Genomic DNA, 15762 nt, shown 5'->3' with positions numbered 1-15762 from the left:
AGAGCATCTTTAAATCCTTGATGCCTGTTTGATTTTGCAGTGAAAGTAGCAAACTATGGAGGCTTCCAGAAGCTTGGAAAGCTGTTAGCAAATCACTATATTACAGAAATTCCTTTAGAATACTTTGTAATATGTCTGCTTTAAAAGAAGTAGCCATTATCTTCTTTTGAAGATAATGGAGCACATCGGAGCACAGCCAGAGCAGCAGTAATGGTGGCTTTTCATCACTGCTCCTTGATTGTCCGGTCCTGTGACAATAGCAGTGGTGGGTTGGCTCCTTGACACATAGGCCCTTAAAATGTCTAGTATCATGATGGAGGATCCCTAGTGTAGGAGTTTAAAATTACCTTGGCAATGGGTTTTGCCCCTCTCACCGATTTTTCAAGCCTAGAAAAGTTTGAAAGTGTTAGGGTTTGGGTTTTTTTTCCCCTGTCTTCTTGTGTTATTAACTATACATCCCCATTGCAAATAACCATTGTCCTGGTTCCAGCCAGGATAGGGTTAATTTTTCCATCAGCCAGGAGAGGCCATGACTAGGAATCCGAGATTATTCTATACCACATCACATCTTTGATGGGGATGGGAGAAGGAACCTTTCCAGGAAACATCCTGGGAGTGGCCAGCTGTTGTTGGGAATTCTCAGTGTAGTCAGCACTCATGTGTGAATCACTTGCCTCTTTCTTGTACATACTTTTGTTAATATTCTATCCAGTTGTTTTGCTTGCAGTTAAATCAATTACATGAATAATTTGTTTAAAACATAAGCCCCTTTACTGAACTCAGAACTGCAGTAAAATTGTTGTATGCTAGATTTTACAAGTGTTTAAAACTAATGAAGGCCACTTTTTCTAACCATACCAGGCACCAAGACAACTGATTGAAGAGTTCTATCCTCTTCAGCAATCTGAAAAGATTATTTAGAACCTTTGCTTCAATGCAGTCAGTCTTAATTTACATCACCTAGACAATTAAAAAAAAAAAAAAAGCTTTCAGAGTAGCTTAGGTAAGTTATGAATAAGTCTGGTTTTGCTCAATTACTTGTGGGAAAACTGAATTTTTGACACATGACCACAGTAGGAAAAGGAAGTGAATGCAGTAAAGTTCACACCTGTATTTCACTAAAAAGCAAACCACTGGCTTTAACTAAATTACTGCCTGGTTTTGTGGCTGCAGCCTCTACTAAGAGTAGAGCAGAGTAAAATTCAGCCCTGCATTGTAAGGGCTGAAACCTACGTCCACACTTATTTCTCCACAGGCTTTCCCTATTTTGCTTTCAGTAATGGAACTCAGAAAAAGGCAACACATCAAGGTTTTCCGCTGTATTTCAGCCATTCATCCAACCAAGAGATGCCGATGGAAGCTCCAAACAAAAACCACCCCAAAACAAATTACATCCCTAAACTCAAAGTTTAAGAAGTAGAACTTTATTCACACATTTGAAACAAGACAACAGCCTTCCTGAAAAAAGCTGTCATATTTCATGGTTCTAATCAGACCTGTAAGATGTCCCTCCTACTATGACAGTACACTGTTTTCCATGCCAGTGCCACCAGTGGCCACTGTAACACACATTGCTGCCATAGCTCTCTCCTAAGAGGATACCATAATCAATTGTTCTGGTGCTGCCACTCAGACAAAGTCTGAGGAATGCAAAACATGTTGAGAGATATAAGAAATCTATCACATGGGGTCAAAAGAGTTAAATCTATCATGTGGTAAGAAGACTTAAAACTGACTCAGGGAAATAAAAAGTATTTTGTTGCTGCAGTGTCGCCCTGATTTTGTAAGACTTTGTTAAGCCTTCTGATGTTTACATTCTTTCAACAAACTTTCTCACACACAGTTCTGTAAATTACCTATGTTTTGCATTCTTTCATGGAGGTGGAGAGAATTGATGGACCCTTGGTCTGTCCAGTGGCATTGGAGAGGTGGCACTGTCACCCTCCAATCCACTGTCACCTTTGGAAAACTATAAATGTTGGAGTCAGAAAATAAAGTTTTTCTTTTTTGCTCCCCTCGAGAGCAGCAGTGTCTGTGTCATCATTTCGTGCCTTATCACAACACTGCAGTACTTTGAAATACATTTGACTAGAGGTCTTTAAGAAACAGCTCATTTAAATGCACATCTGATTGCTAGTCTGAAGTTATTTATTTGTTAACAGGGACAGGTCAGTGTTAAAAAAATTAATTAATTGTCTTGATAAAATTCAGTTCTTCACCATCAACCACCAATGCATAAGTGTTACACACCTCTCAGTGGAAAAGATCTGTACCTGGCTTTAAAAAAGAAGCAAAAATAAGTATAAAAGAGCCTTTTTGTTTTAAACACACAAAGAACTACTAAATTACACAGAAATTACATGTTGTCAGAGAAAATCAGAAAACAATTCCCCAGGAGAATATAGTTTTGTTTTATAAGGAAGTGAACAATACACTGGAGAATTCTGGACAAAACATTTCAAATAAAAGCATAGATACTGAAGTACTGAGAACAGAACTGCTCAACATTACCAAACTGAATTTGTCCTGAAAACAAAGTTTAGCTACAACCCTCCCATCTGTGTAAGGAAACACAGATGAAAAAACTGCATTTCACTTACAACCTTTTATTCCAAGAACAGCCCACTATGAACCATTAATAATTCAAATAAACTGCACTGTTAATTGTGATGTAGACAGATGCCGTAGTTAAAACTCTCATCAGAGCAATGAATACTTTCCTTCATTCTAGCTACAAAAATACAATTCCACAGCTGCAAAGAAGGGATTACTACTGGCAGAAGTAGTCTTTTCAGAGAGCCGTAAGAATGGATGAAGTCCCAAAGACAAGAGGTTTCTGAAGGGAGTTCAAAACTTGACTGTATCTTCATTTACCCCAAAGCCGCAATACTTACAATCCCTCAGAACAATGGTTCGTACGTGGTTACTTGGCATGTGTTTGTCTCTCCAGCGCTGCTTCCATCCGGCTTTGTTTTAAACCCTACAGGATACAAGTTAGTAAAATCTTGGTTTGGCCAACGTGTAAATAAAAGCTTTAGTTGCAGAACAAAAATATTTCTGGACAATCTTTTTCAGTCCTCTACAAATCACAAACAGTTTTAAACTTTCTTTGGAAATCAAAATGGGCAGTTTAGAAACAATAAAAGCCAAACAACATGCCCTCTTTATAAACAGAGGTTATAAAAAATAATTTCAAATATATACTTGTTCAATTGAAAGTAAATTAAAGCAATCCACAGTTATATGTAATCTGAAGCACAAAATCCTCCTTTTCCACCTTCCTCAGTGCAAAGAATTCATCACATCATTTTCTTTCTTCATAAGTGCACAGATGAAAATATGAATCAATAATACAAGTCACAGATTTTTCACAAGTACGGTGACAGTTTCTACTGGACCTTCACAATGACATGAAACAATTATTGATGAACAATGTCTGCAAAAGTGACAAATCTGATCTACCACCCATACTGAAAAAAAATATGTAGAAGACTACTGAAAAATAATTGTATTTACTCCATGTGTCTACAAAGACAGAATTGGTAGTTTTAGAATGGCTGTAAAACAGTGGCTATAAAAGTACCTGACATGACCCCTCCAGTTGAACAAAGCACTAAAACATCAACTAAATATATATATATATATATTAAACTATAACTATATATATATACATATATATAACTATATATATATAGTTATATATATATATGCTGGCTCATGTGAATTCTACTCAACTCAGTATTTACACAATACAAAACAACCTTAAATGTAGCAACAGTAAATCAGGATAAAAAAGCAACGCTCCCTGCATGGCTTCTTGCTGGAAACAGGAGCACCAGCAGCAGTGCAAAACTACCAAGACACTTCAAAACCACAGCAGCACATACCAGGTAATATCCAGTGTGGTAACCACTCATGTACCAGGATATCAGCATGCTCCCCAATGCTTCGTCGTCCTCAGCAGAGTCTGGCCTCATGGGTGGTGGAGGAGGAATCAACTAAGGAATCACAAAGGAAATGTCTGTGTTTCAATAGGGTATTTCCCAGATTAGAGAGCACCTAATTCTAAAAGATTAAAACATATAAATGAAAAATAGGAACATATGCTCAGTTTGTTCTCTGAATAGGAGTCAGAGATGCTGCTTCCTGAACACATGTAATTTCCAAAGCCTAGGAGAAACAAGACTCCTGTAGCTTCACAGGAGTACTGTACACAAAAAGTGTTACTACGGGAAAATACTATCTTCTTCAGTGAAATGTTGTTAACTTATAGTTTCTTTAAATAATTTATCCCTTGATATTCTTACCAACAGCTTCACCGTCACAGAAATGAGTGCAAAGCAGACCTTGTACGTTAGATTATCATTCTATTTGGAACTGAATGTGTCAACAAATACATGAAAAATACAGGCAAACAGAAAAATTGTGTTCTAAAACCACAGGGAATGAGCACATTCAGTGAGAAAACCTGAGATCACCAATACTCATCTTCCCTGTTATTTTGTCACTTACTGGTGGTCCTGCTGGGAAGGGCGGGGGCCAGCAAGATAAAAATGATGGAGGTGCCTTGAATTTTGATCCAGACTATGTAGAAAAAAAAAAAAAGAGGAAGAGTATAAATTAAAAGGGAATGTGGTGTATTAGCATTTTACTTAAGAGAATTATGTGAAACAATTCACGTCCTTGAACAACAGACAACACATCGCAGCAATTTAATGAAAATACAGACAAGTACATAATCACGAAAATAGCTATTTCTGAGGCACATTCCACAACTTGGGAAGTACAACTTAAGATTACTCATGTCACTCAGGTAAACACTGCTGAAACAGGGCTCTGGCTAGAAGCATTTCTAGAAGCATTTTCAAAAGGCTTTCCTAGGTGGAAGTCAATGGTCACACTCTCAACAGGAAGAAACAGATCAAACATTCACACAGGAAAATAGATAATGTCTCTGCTCCTATGCAGATGGGGCAAAAGTTGACTAAATTCCATTGTGCTAGTGAATGTCCTTAAATAAAGTCTAGACACGAATCTACTTACACAACAGAAAAAAGATAAAATAAAACCTTACAAAGAAATCTTGCACAAACAGTAATATTTAGAAAACATAATGCCATCTTTCAGAAAACAACTGCACTATTGTTTAGACTCCTACACAATAGGAAAACTGAAGGGTGTATCAATACCCCGTTCACTCCTAATTCAAGAGAGCAGCTACAGCTGAGAGGCTCTACGACACTGGACATCACCTTTAACGCCTTCAATGTCCTGTGAAGTGAAACATACCAATTGGCTAGAAAATGCAAAATCTTAAAACATCAACAGCACTGCCACTAATCTCACCACCAGGATCCAGGGAACAACATCCCTCTTTTAAGCTAAAAGGCAATTGGAAGCAAGTGTTAGCTAAGGACCAGAAGGTTCTTGTCACAGCAGCACTGCAGAAGGACTTCACTGTGGCCAGATAACTACAAGATGGCAGAGCAACAGATATTGACATGCATAATCTGTACATCCATTCTCAAAATGCTGCTAATTGAATTCTAGACAATGATAAATATCATATTGTCTCAGGATTCACAATAATACCACGCTTAGCAATGGTACATAAATTATTTCAATTAAGGTTGAGCTTACCCTTCCTAGGCCTGGGGCTGGTGGTGGTGGAGGTGGTGTGGGAAATCTCAAGCTTTGAGGGGAAAATCTTGCTTTTGTGCAGTTGTTTTTGTTTTGAGGTGACTGGGAAGATTTTTCACTTTCATCTGTTGAATATGGAGTCTCATTTTCATTCTAGAAGACAAAGACATTTTTATGACGTGCACGAAACAGGAGTCTACAAAAGCAATTTTAATAAGAAAAAGCTTGGAAAGTCTGATTCACATCCTTCCCTCTCTCCAGCCCTCCCAGTCCTACACAGGAATAACTTTATCTGCCCATTATTTTAGCCATGCTGTCTTTCACTGGTGGATTTCTTGTTGTCCACTTCCTTTCTTCCATGCTGAGTTCAAGAAGTAAAGAAGTTCCCTCCATCAACTTGTGTCTGTTTACAACAGAATTGTGCATCACTTCTCACTCTGAACACCAGCACTACCACCAGGCATACTACAAGAAGTTGATTCTCCCACCTTCCCAATTCTTTATAGAAGAGTAAAAGTCCCTCACCTCCCCAGAATGCCCCATCCCATTTACTGTTTCATCGCTGGCTGGAGGAAGTAAATCAGACAAGTTCTGCTCCTCCTGATTTCCATATCCTGTGTAAGTGACAACACAGGTGCCTCTCTTCTGGTTGATGGAGGCAATAGTTGCTAGATACAAATTACCATCCTCAGACCAAACAGCACTGCAGCTGTCACCAACTTTCCACTGCAACAGAAGCAAGAGAAGCATGTAAATACCTACACCGCTGGACAGAACCTATCTTTATCTAAGCTACTTTTTGTCCAGAAAGATGGATCCCACCTACAGTGTTTCCTTTGTATTTGCTGAAATTCCTCTATGTAACCTAAAGTTTATAATGTTATCACCCCACACCACCATCCCTAAATGTTACTCTCAAGGTGATGAAGCAGCAGCTTCTGAGTAGGGAAGTACAACACGCAGTACAAGCACCACTGGCATTTACAAGTGAGACGACCTGTTTCAAAGGCGTTGTATTGCTCTTGTTTCTATTTCTGTTCTTTTTATGGTTTTTTCTCTTTATCATCAGGCGCTGCTCCTGCTTGTCTGAAGGCTCCGAGCACTCCCCATTTTTTAAGGCATTCTTAGAGAAAAGAAAGGAGAAAACAAATAAATGCCGACCTCAGCGGCCTCGGCCCCAGCATCCAGGCACGGCCGCGCCGTACCCCTTACCTTGAAGGAGGCCACCGCCTTGTCGTACGCCTTGATGAGGGCCGTGTCGTCCCAGATGTCCGAGTCGTCGCTCTGCGGAGGCCACACACCCTTTAGCGCCATGGCAAGGCCCCGCTCCCGGCCCCGCTCCCGGCCCGCCCGCCGTTCCCACCTGCCCGGTGCCGCGCCGGAACAGCACCGCGTCCGCCATGGCCGCGCGCCCCCCGCCGCGCACGCGCCGGCCCCGCCGGGAAACCCGCCCCGCCGGGAAACCCGCCCCGGGCAGCTGCCGAACAGGAGCCAGCAGCGAGCCGGCCACAGGCGAGCGAAGGAATTGGTGCAGTGCTCAGTGCTGGGCTCCTCAGTCCCGGAAAGACAAGAAGCTGCTGGAGAGGGTCCAGCAAAGGGTCACAAAGATGTTTTGGAATCTCTCTTACGGTCAGAGACTGCAGGAGTTGGGCCTCCTCAGTCCAGGGAGAGGATCTCATCAAAACACACAAATATCTCGAAGGCAGGTGCCCAGAGAGGATGGTGGCAGACTCTTTTTGGTGGTGCTCAGTGACAGGGCAAGCAATAAAGGCCATAAACTGAAACACAACAAGTTCCACCTCAGTGGGAAAGAGAACTTCCTTACATTGGGGGTGGCAGAGCACTGGAACAGGCTGCCCAGGGAACTCATGGAGTCTCTGTCTCTGGAGTTATTCAAAACTCACTTGTGGCATGTGTTCCAGGTGATCCTGCCTTAGTAGGGGGCTTGGACTGGATGATCTCCACATCTCCAGTTAGATGGTCCCTTCCAACCCTAACAATTCTGTGATTCTGTGAATTTGCTTAACTTCTAACTACTGCAGGTGTTACATTGCCAGCACCAGCTACATCTTCCTTCCAGCTCTCCTCAAGCTGTGCCAAGGGCCTGTTACCAGTGAATGAATGTACTTAGACAGAACACAGTTTAAAAGGCAAAGGCTTCAAAATCTTTCTCTAGGGACTGGATCACTTGCAGAGGAACACATTCAGCGCAGGCAGTTTGGGGTGCAGCTGCAGTGGGAGCCCAAGGCTAGAGGCCAACCCACTGCACACCGAAGGGCACAGGCACTTGTGGCACCAGCTGGGGAACTGAGACACAGCAGGAGTCACCACCTACCCCTAGACTGTGAGGGTATAAAAGCCAGAGGTCCCTTTGTTTAGGTTCCCCTCTACAGAGGCACCAGGTGGAGGTGTGACTTTGTTATTGCATCAAGATTAAATTATATTGAACATCAGGATATATGACACTCTGCTATGGGAAACCTGGGGTTGAGATGGGAAGGAATCCTGGTCTGAATCTGAGTGTGAAGTGTGTAGCTGGAAGGGGCTTCATCCCCAGCTCAGGTGATGCGAATGTGGCCATCAGAGTGGCTCCTGGATGGTCAGACAGGAAGTTTCCTCAACAGTTTTCCCCTGGTCAGTATACAATATACTCAAGCATGGCTGTGAAGCAAGGGCCGAGTTTTTCCACACCAACTTTTATTCCTGAGGCAGGTTGAAGCAGTAATTTCAAATAATTTTAGGGGTGTGACAATTTCAAGATTTGCTTGCATTGGAACTCATTAACATCAAGCCTGCAGATTATTTAAGTTAGTATCAGGACTCGATTAAGTCACTTGTATACCAACAAAGTCTGCAAGTCAAGAGGTATTTTTTCCTATAGGGCAGACTTAAACTGTATGTAACAGTGCTTATAATATGCATTTCTTATAAACTTCACTTATACTTTTTATTGCACTTATGTTCTTATACTGCATTTCTCCACAAGATTATCCATTCCTTATGTTCTTGGTAACCTCTTAGAAATCAACTAATTATGAAGCATAACTTTCAGATTAGACAGTATTTCATGCAACATTTTATTGTAAAAATATTTTGAGATTTACAGTTCAGACCTCTGCAAGGTTAAGCACATTTTACAAGTGTGTTCCATTCTGAATGAAGCTGTACTTTCAAGAATTCAGGCAACCAAATCTGGTCTAACTGTAGATTCAGAAATTCTGTTACTGGAACCATTAAGTAAAACTAACAAATGCAGCAAAAGCTAGAATAAAGCTATTGCTTGGTACTTTTATTCACAGACATGCAGAAGAGTGTAGTCAGTTTTGAAAGAGCACTGTAGACAACTAGGCTTATAGTAACCAGAAAATACTCTAATGATAGTTGAACAACTCTGCATAATAAACGTTTAATCATTTAATGGCTGGACTCTTTTATGAATGATCTTCTAGGTCCTTCTGCTTCATCAGTGCACTCTTATCTTCTCCATAGCGGCAGCTCATTTTGCTCCTGCCTGCAGAGACTTCCTTTCATTAGCTGCTTTTTGCTTTTGCTGCATGATTTCAGTGTCCCTGTGAAGAAAAAACAGTTGGATATCAGATACTGGCTCACAATTTTTTTAAGCAGAATTCCTTCCCTGTAGTAACCCCCACCTGAAAAAGAAAAAAAGAATTTCTCAGTTAGTCACAAGCACAGTGTTTTGATTACTCTCTTTTTTTCAGTGCATGCATCACTCCATGAGGCAATTTACTTGATTAGTAGACCTCATGTAATTCTTTCGGTTTTGGAAGTAAAGGACATAATGGATCAAACATCTTCAAGAAAGCATTACACAATCTTTTCCTGTTTGCAGTAGGCAAAAAACTGGTCCAAAAAAAAAAAAAAAAAAGCTTTACAGGGTGTAATAAAAATACATCATCTTAATAGCAGATACAGCAAAATTTCATCAACAGTTTATGCTCTGGCAAGTGATTAGCCAATGGATAAAAACAAAGTATTCAAATGCTGTGTTAGCTAAGACACTGGATTCTTTCTGACCCATCTCGCTCTCCTTTTTCAGCCTAAACATTTACTCAACTTTACTAGATCTTACCTTTGTTTCCTCTGAGAAGCAGACAAGCTATCTTCTTTCCTCTTGCCTTTGAGGATCTCCTGAGTTTTCTTCAGGTTCTTTTGGCGAGCAAGTTCACGCTGGTTCCCACCTGCAAGACAATATACAGTTAAACAAGTACTACCACTTGTTTTTCCCCCACAGTGTACCTGTGCAAAAAGGTACACCTGCTATAAAGGCAGTACAGTCTGGCACAATGTGTAGAGGTGGTATGGTCATATCTTCTATATCAGCATCCTCTCCCAGCATACAACAGGAGAAATTAAAGTCTTATAGTAGTTACTTTTTCAATTCTATGCGTCATGTTCAAGAGATTACCAAAATCCTAATATTCCTTACAGAAACAAAATGTAGTTTGCCATAAAAGGCTGAAGGAAAGCCATCACACCAACAGGCTGAGCAAAATCATGTCAGTAACTCATCCAAAGAAGAATCATCCACTCTCAAACATATTCCAGCATTCAATATAGCTTACAAATTAATTTTAGACCAAAAGAACCGCATTGAAATTGACTGCACTCAAATACTATTGAAGAGATGACCTCAAAAGGTTTTTTAAAATTTGAAATAAAGTGCAGAATGTAAGCCTGGGCCTTAGCAACTCGGTGGCATTACTTCCAACAAAAGTGAAAAGAGTAACATTACTTTTATATGCATATAAAGACACAAACCCACATCACTGTCAGTAGAGAGGACACTTCTTAGGGGAACAGACAGCTTTCCCCACAACTATCAACACGACTGGAATGCAATCTCTTTGATCACACAAAGTTCCTGAGGGCCCAACATCAAAACTATCCATCTAAATATCAGGAGTCTTCCAGGCAATGGCCACAGACTGCAAACTCTTCTGCATTAGCTGGCAGTCTCTCCTCAGTATTCTCTTCCTTAGTTCTATTCTACTCCAACCTGCCAGACCTGGTTCACTGGCTTGGTACTTCTTGCTCTACTTCTTTTGGTCTGACAGTGTTCCAGATATGCTACGCATAATCATTTGTTTTGTTGAACTAACACAATCACATTATTTTATATTCAAAAATGACAATTCCATCTCTCCATAATTTCTGTTTTCTCTCTTTTTAGTCTCTCTACAGTTTTAAGACTGTCTATGCCTTCTTTCAGTCTCAATGCCAGAGATCTCAGTCTTGAGGTGCCTGTAAATTCTGGTCAACAAAAGCATCTTAGGACTAGGTCACTTTTAAACAACAACCTGCTGGTATGATCCACCACTTTGTACCCACACCATTTCTAAGCAAAGGTACCTGCCATGTCAACAAGTAGACAAGATCAACGCTGCAGAAGCAGAGGTTTGTGCATTCTTCACTACAGCCTATGGACTGCCTGGTAAGTAATGCCAGAAGCTCAAGTGAAAACAGCCCTGTATGACTGCTGCTTCCCAAGAGCTGCTCTTGTCTTGAAAGACAACTTTTGTCTGTGACAGGACATAAATACTACCTTTTGAAAAAGCTAAGAGAACTTATCATCCTCACTAGCATCCTGTCCCTGAAGTCCATCTAGAAGAAGGGCAGCTGTTCAGAGACTGAAGCAAATCAGCTGTCTCTGGCAGTACTAGTGTTGATTAGAACTTGATGACTCATGAGCAGATGACACATTCCAGGCCATAAATGGTTCCTGAGTTTTGTGGTGCTCAGGAGGCAAGAACGTTATATGAAGGACTGGGCAGCAATAAAAGAGCTCTTCTAAGGTGCTTTAAAAAACCCAAAAGGCCAAACCCAAAACCAGAAGTATCTTCTCTTATCATGAAGAAAACAGAGACAAAGTAAAAACGATCTGCTAAATCCAGAATTACCCTCCACCCCAAACCTCACTACTTCCTGATGAGCAGTTACTCTCCACCCTTGAACTCTGGTTCTTCCTTGTTTTCCAAGCAAACACTGAGCACGGGTTCTGCAGTTTTTCCATTCACATGGTAAGGTTTTAAATTTAGGAACAGAACTCAACTGTATCACTAAAAAGCAGCTGGCACAGCAAAGCAGAGAAGGCAGAAAAGCTGGGCAACACAGAATGCACACAAAGCATAGAACACCAAACAACAGTCTGAAGAAAAACTTACTTCTACCATCAGCGCTTCCAGGAAAACACTGTCAAGCACTATTTGGTCCCGTTACTTCATCTGGGATGCTGAATAAGTGTCCCCACCTTTAAGGGAACCACTGGTGTTGTCTACATTCTATAATATCAACCTAAATCTTCCATGAAATTGTCAACAGAAGACAATTCAGCTTCCTGAAATTCAAGCATGAGCTACCACAAAAAGAGCAGTACATGCTTCCTGGTTATACATTTCTATACATTCCTTCTCAAGCATCCCCATCCTGGCCTGCTTGTGCAAGACATACTCCTTGCTTCAACTTGTCCTTGCTCTTCCAACTCCAGGAGAAGAAAAATGCCAACAAAAAACCTACACGCGTTTCTTTATTATGTCTGTGCACAAACTGTTTACATGCCAGGTCTTCAGCTGCACTTCAGCAGCAGTGTGCCCTAGTAACTGTGTATTTTCGGGATGAATGTGAAAGCAGAGCCTCAAAACTGTGGGTTTTTTCGAGTGAGTGTGAAAGCACGGTCTCAATTAAACACAAGAAGTTTCTGTATCGCCAGACATAACAGGCACAAGGCACAGGAGCACTCCGAGCAGGCAGGGGAGCCGGAGCATCCTGGGTCCCGTTCAGGTCTCCGCCATTTTAGAGCGGCGGTACGAACACCGCTGCTCGTCAGCACGGTGACGATTTACCCAGTGCTCTCGCCCTTTCAACAACAGCCTCAACAACCACCGGTTTAACAGCATAGTAGTCAATGTTCAGCACTGATACAAAAGTCCTTTATTTCAGTCTGGGCGGCAGCTAGGACTGAAATGAAGTGTGGCTGTTGTTTCAGCCCATTATCACCTTAATTTCTCCCCCGGTGCCGCCACCACCGATACGCCAGAAGGCGGAGGAAGATGTTTTCGCCTACAGCTTCGGACGGCGGCAGGGCGTGGTAAAAAGCCTCCTCCCCACGCACTCACTGCAGACGAGATTTCGCTGGGGTGACGCAAAGTCCGTAAAGAGCCAGACGCGGCAGCGGCCACTCCCAGACCCCGGCCCAAGCATGACCCCCAGCCGGACTGCCCTCGGCGTCGCGCCCATGCCTGGAACCGACTAGGAGAGCGGCCCAAGTGTCACCACCCACTTCGCTACCCGACAGGCCCCAAGCAGCCCCCCGGTACTCACGAGTCATGGCGAGATGCCCAGGCCGCGCAGCACCGCTACGCCTCCCACCGCTACCGCCTACGAAGATACGCCAACCCCGCTCGCTCTCCCGGAACGCTTCGAGGCGCCGCCCGCCGCCCCTTATAGCGCCTCGCTCGCGCTGACGTCACGTCGCCGCGCGGATCCGATCCAATCAGCGGGACGCGCGCCGCTGACTTCCGCCCCGTGGGCGGGAGCCCTGGGACCTTCGTGCGGCGCGTCCGCCCGGCCCGGGTGTGAGCGGGAGGTGTTGGAATTTGCTGTAGCAGCCGGGGCTCGGGGGCAGAGCGGGCGCCTGGAGAGCTGCTGCGAGTCGCCTGAACCGGGGGCTGCGCGGCTGAGGAGCTGCTGGGGTCTTGCCGGCGGCTACGACGCCGTTATTTGTTACCCCGTAGAGGCCCCGCCTCCTGCCCCTCCTCTCCCGGTCTGCGCACGCTGATGACGTCGCAGGGCGCGCCGCCGGGGCGGCACGCCGTGAGCCGGCCGGGCTCGCGGCACCAGCGGGTCCCCGCCGCCACGCGCTGCTGACGCCGCCGAGCTCGCGGGCGGGCGCGCTTCTCCCGGGAGCGCCCGGCGCGCGCCTCTCCCGGTGGCGTCGCCATGTTCCGGCGGGCCCGTCTCACCGTGCGACCCAATGTGCGGCCCCCGGGCAGGGCCGCCGCCACCGGCGCTGGCGGCGTGGACCCGGACCCTCCGGAACCCCCAGGTTCGGACACCCCGGCGGCGGACGGAGCAGGGACCGCGGCGGGATCGGCGGACGCGCGGCGGGCAGAGAGGTGAGTCCCGTCGTGGCAGGGCAGTGTGTCGGGCCGCCGGCGGCACTGGGCCGCGGATCCCCGGGAGCCGGACGGGGCTGTACAGGGCGGGACCCGGCGGATCCCAGCAGGTGGCGGTGGCTCCGCGTAGCGCTGGCTGTCGTGGCCTGTCGCCGTCTGGTTGTCAGTGCTGTGATACGGCGCTGGCTCGTCCTGAAGACCTCGTGGAAAACGCGTGCGGTCCGTGCGCGGTGGCTGTGTGTCCGGGGATGTCACACAAGGACTTGTGGGTGTTCGGCGCGTCCGCAGCCTAAGATGAACCCGCGTTTCTTCACTGGCGTTCTGCAGTGCCTGGAATAACATTGCAATAACTGCCCGGGGAGTCACCATCCTTGGAGGTGGTTAAGGAAAGACTGGACGTGGTATTTAGTGCTGTGGTCTCGTAGACAAGATGGTGGTGTGGCATAGTTTGGGCTCGATGATCTCGAGGTGTTTTCCAGCCCAGTTGCTCGTGTGATTTTGTAAGTGAAGACTGCAAAGGAGGCGCCCAGTGTGGTCCGACACTAATTATTTCTGGCTCTACAGCAGCCAGGAACCCTGGTTTGCTCTGTGCAGCAAAAATTCTTTGTGCTTTGTAACCAGATGAGTTTGTCTTTGCATTCCTACAGCATTTGCATAAAGAAATATGTTCATTTCTTTATGCATTGGCAAGGGAGGACTTTCTCTCTTTTTGCAGGGTTTTGCCTATGCTTTAAGGTTTTTAAGGGCTTTTTATTAAAGCACGTGGTAAAGTTAGCCTTAGGACCGGCCCTCCCTGAGGACTTCCCTGTTGTAGGTTAAACCTGGCTGGTTGCCAAACCTGACACAGTTTGTTGATTGCTTCCCCACACCCCTGCCTCTCCCATCCTCATGGGATGGGCAGAAAATGAAAACGGCAAAAGTGCAAGAAAGGGTGTGTCAAGATAAAGATAGTTCAATAGATAAAGAAGTACCTGGGCACATAAGCAAAGCAGAATTGGGGATTCATTCACCACTACCCGCAGGTGTTTTTCTATCTCCAAGGAAGAGGGAATCGATGACTCATAACAGGTACTTGGGAAGGCAAACGCCATAACTCCAAATTCCCTTTCATTCTTCCTCCCCTGGCTTTTACTGAGGAGCATGATTCCACACATTGTGGGATAGCCCTTCAATCTTCTGAGATGAGCTGTCCTGGCTGCATCCCCTTCCAGCTTCTTGCTGATCCCCAGTGTGGTCAGCGATGGTGCAGTGTGAGAATTGACTCTGGTGCTGCATAATCATTGCTCAGCATTAGCTGAAAACATGGGTGTGCTGTCAGCAGTGTTGTGTCACCAATCTGAAACAGCACCATGTGAGCTACTGTGAAGGAAGTTAACTCTGTCCCCACCAAAGGCAGTACAGATCAGTGTTTCAGGACATGTCCTCAGTCTGATAATTGTTCTTCAGAACAATATTCACACTTCTTTTGTACAGTTGGGTTTGAATCTTTCATAAATACCTTTATTCTTTTAGTTGAAGCTTGCCCGTTATGACAGTATGATGAAACAGTGTTAGTGTCTTCTGTTTCAGTGTCTGGAAATTCAGGTATCAGACTAGTTGGCATGGCATGTCTTTAGGAAACCCATACTGCCTTTTATACAGCTTGTATCTTACATCTTTACTTGTTTTGCATTGTTCTTCAGAATTTCTTTCTTTCAAGTTGTATTTATAATTTTTTTTATGTTACAGGGATCACATTACTGGATCTTTTGCTATTTGATTTTTTTTAAATGAAAAAATTTTTGCTATTTTTCACTTAGATGCTACTGTTGCTGTTTCAGCAGATTTGTAAAAGACTTTTGTGTTTGTAATTTAACAGGTGCATCAGTGTAATATAATTTTAAGTTTCAAAACTAGGTATTGCTGTGACTCTGAAAGAGACTGTGATCTATTCTCATGACCTAAAACCAGGCCTTTGCCATATAGCCTTCTGACAGGGTAGCCCACCTAG

At 44.1% G+C, this 15762-nt stretch overlaps 3 protein-coding genes across 10 annotated transcripts in view; 1 reads left to right on the top strand and 2 right to left on the bottom strand.

The window, feature by feature from the left end:
• Positions 1-880: 880 nt before the first annotated feature.
• Positions 881-7055, bottom strand: LOC121332590 (survival motor neuron protein-like). Of its 7 annotated transcripts, none has more exons than XM_041398170.1 (9): positions 7004-7055; positions 6853-6924; positions 6638-6763; positions 6166-6366; positions 5641-5793; positions 4513-4584; positions 3888-3998; positions 2895-2980; positions 881-960 (listed from the first exon to the last, which is right to left on the bottom strand). In XM_041398170.1, exons 1-8 carry the CDS (start codon positions 7040-7042, stop codon positions 2924-2926), a joined length of 831 nt encoding a protein of 276 aa, XP_041254104.1. In that variant the 5' UTR covers positions 7043-7055; the 3' UTR covers positions 881-960; positions 2895-2923. The 7 variants fall into 7 exon arrangements, with proteins under 7 accessions (XP_041254104.1, XP_041254102.1, XP_041254103.1 ...); XM_041398168.1 differs by lacking the exon at positions 881-960 and adding an exon at positions 2126-2277; XM_041398169.1 differs by lacking the exon at positions 881-960 and adding an exon at positions 2126-2273.
• A 1648-nt stretch (positions 7056-8703) lies between these two features.
• On the bottom strand, positions 8704-13371 carry LOC121332575 (small EDRK-rich factor 1-like). The gene is made up of 3 exons (XM_041398144.1): positions 12979-13371; positions 9731-9839; positions 8704-9209 (listed from the first exon to the last, which is right to left on the bottom strand). Exons 1-3 carry the CDS (start codon positions 12983-12985, stop codon positions 9137-9139), a joined length of 189 nt encoding a protein of 62 aa, XP_041254078.1. The 5' UTR covers positions 12986-13371; the 3' UTR covers positions 8704-9136.
• Positions 13372-13596: 225 nt separating this feature from the next.
• BDP1 (B double prime 1, subunit of RNA polymerase III transcription initiation factor IIIB) overlaps positions 13597-15762 on the top strand; it is a 51367-nt gene continuing 49201 nt past the window's right edge. For both annotated transcript variants that reach the window (XM_041398143.1, XM_041398142.1), the window contains exon 1: positions 13597-13772. In XM_041398143.1, coding sequence (XP_041254077.1) covers positions 13597-13772 — 176 coding nt within the window. The remainder of the gene's footprint in view (positions 13773-15762) is intronic.

This window comes from Onychostruthus taczanowskii, unplaced genomic scaffold (genome assembly GCF_017590055.1).
Source record: "Onychostruthus taczanowskii isolate IOZ18803 unplaced genomic scaffold, ASM1759005v1 scaffold141, whole genome shotgun sequence".
Lineage (NCBI taxonomy): Eukaryota > Metazoa > Chordata > Aves > Passeriformes > Passeridae > Onychostruthus > Onychostruthus taczanowskii.
This window is presented reverse-complemented; position numbering and strand designations above follow the sequence as displayed.

Coding starts and splice junctions, on each gene's coding strand:
- LOC121332575 (XM_041398144.1), bottom strand. Junction 9,210..9,730: donor GCTTCTCAGAGGAAACAAAG/GTAAGATCTAGT, acceptor TTTTCTTCACAG/GGACACTGAAATCATGCAGC.
- LOC121332590 (XM_041398170.1), bottom strand. CDS start 7,042: ATGGCGGACGCGGTGCTGTTCCGGCGCGGCACCGGGCAG. Junction 6,925..7,003: donor TCCGGCGCGGCACCGGGCAG/GTGGGAACGGCG, acceptor TGGCCTCCGCAG/AGCGACGACTCGGACATCTG. Junction 4,585..5,640: donor CAGCCCCAGGCCTAGGAAGG/GTAAGCTCAACC, acceptor TTTTCTACATAG/TCTGGATCAAAATTCAAGGC.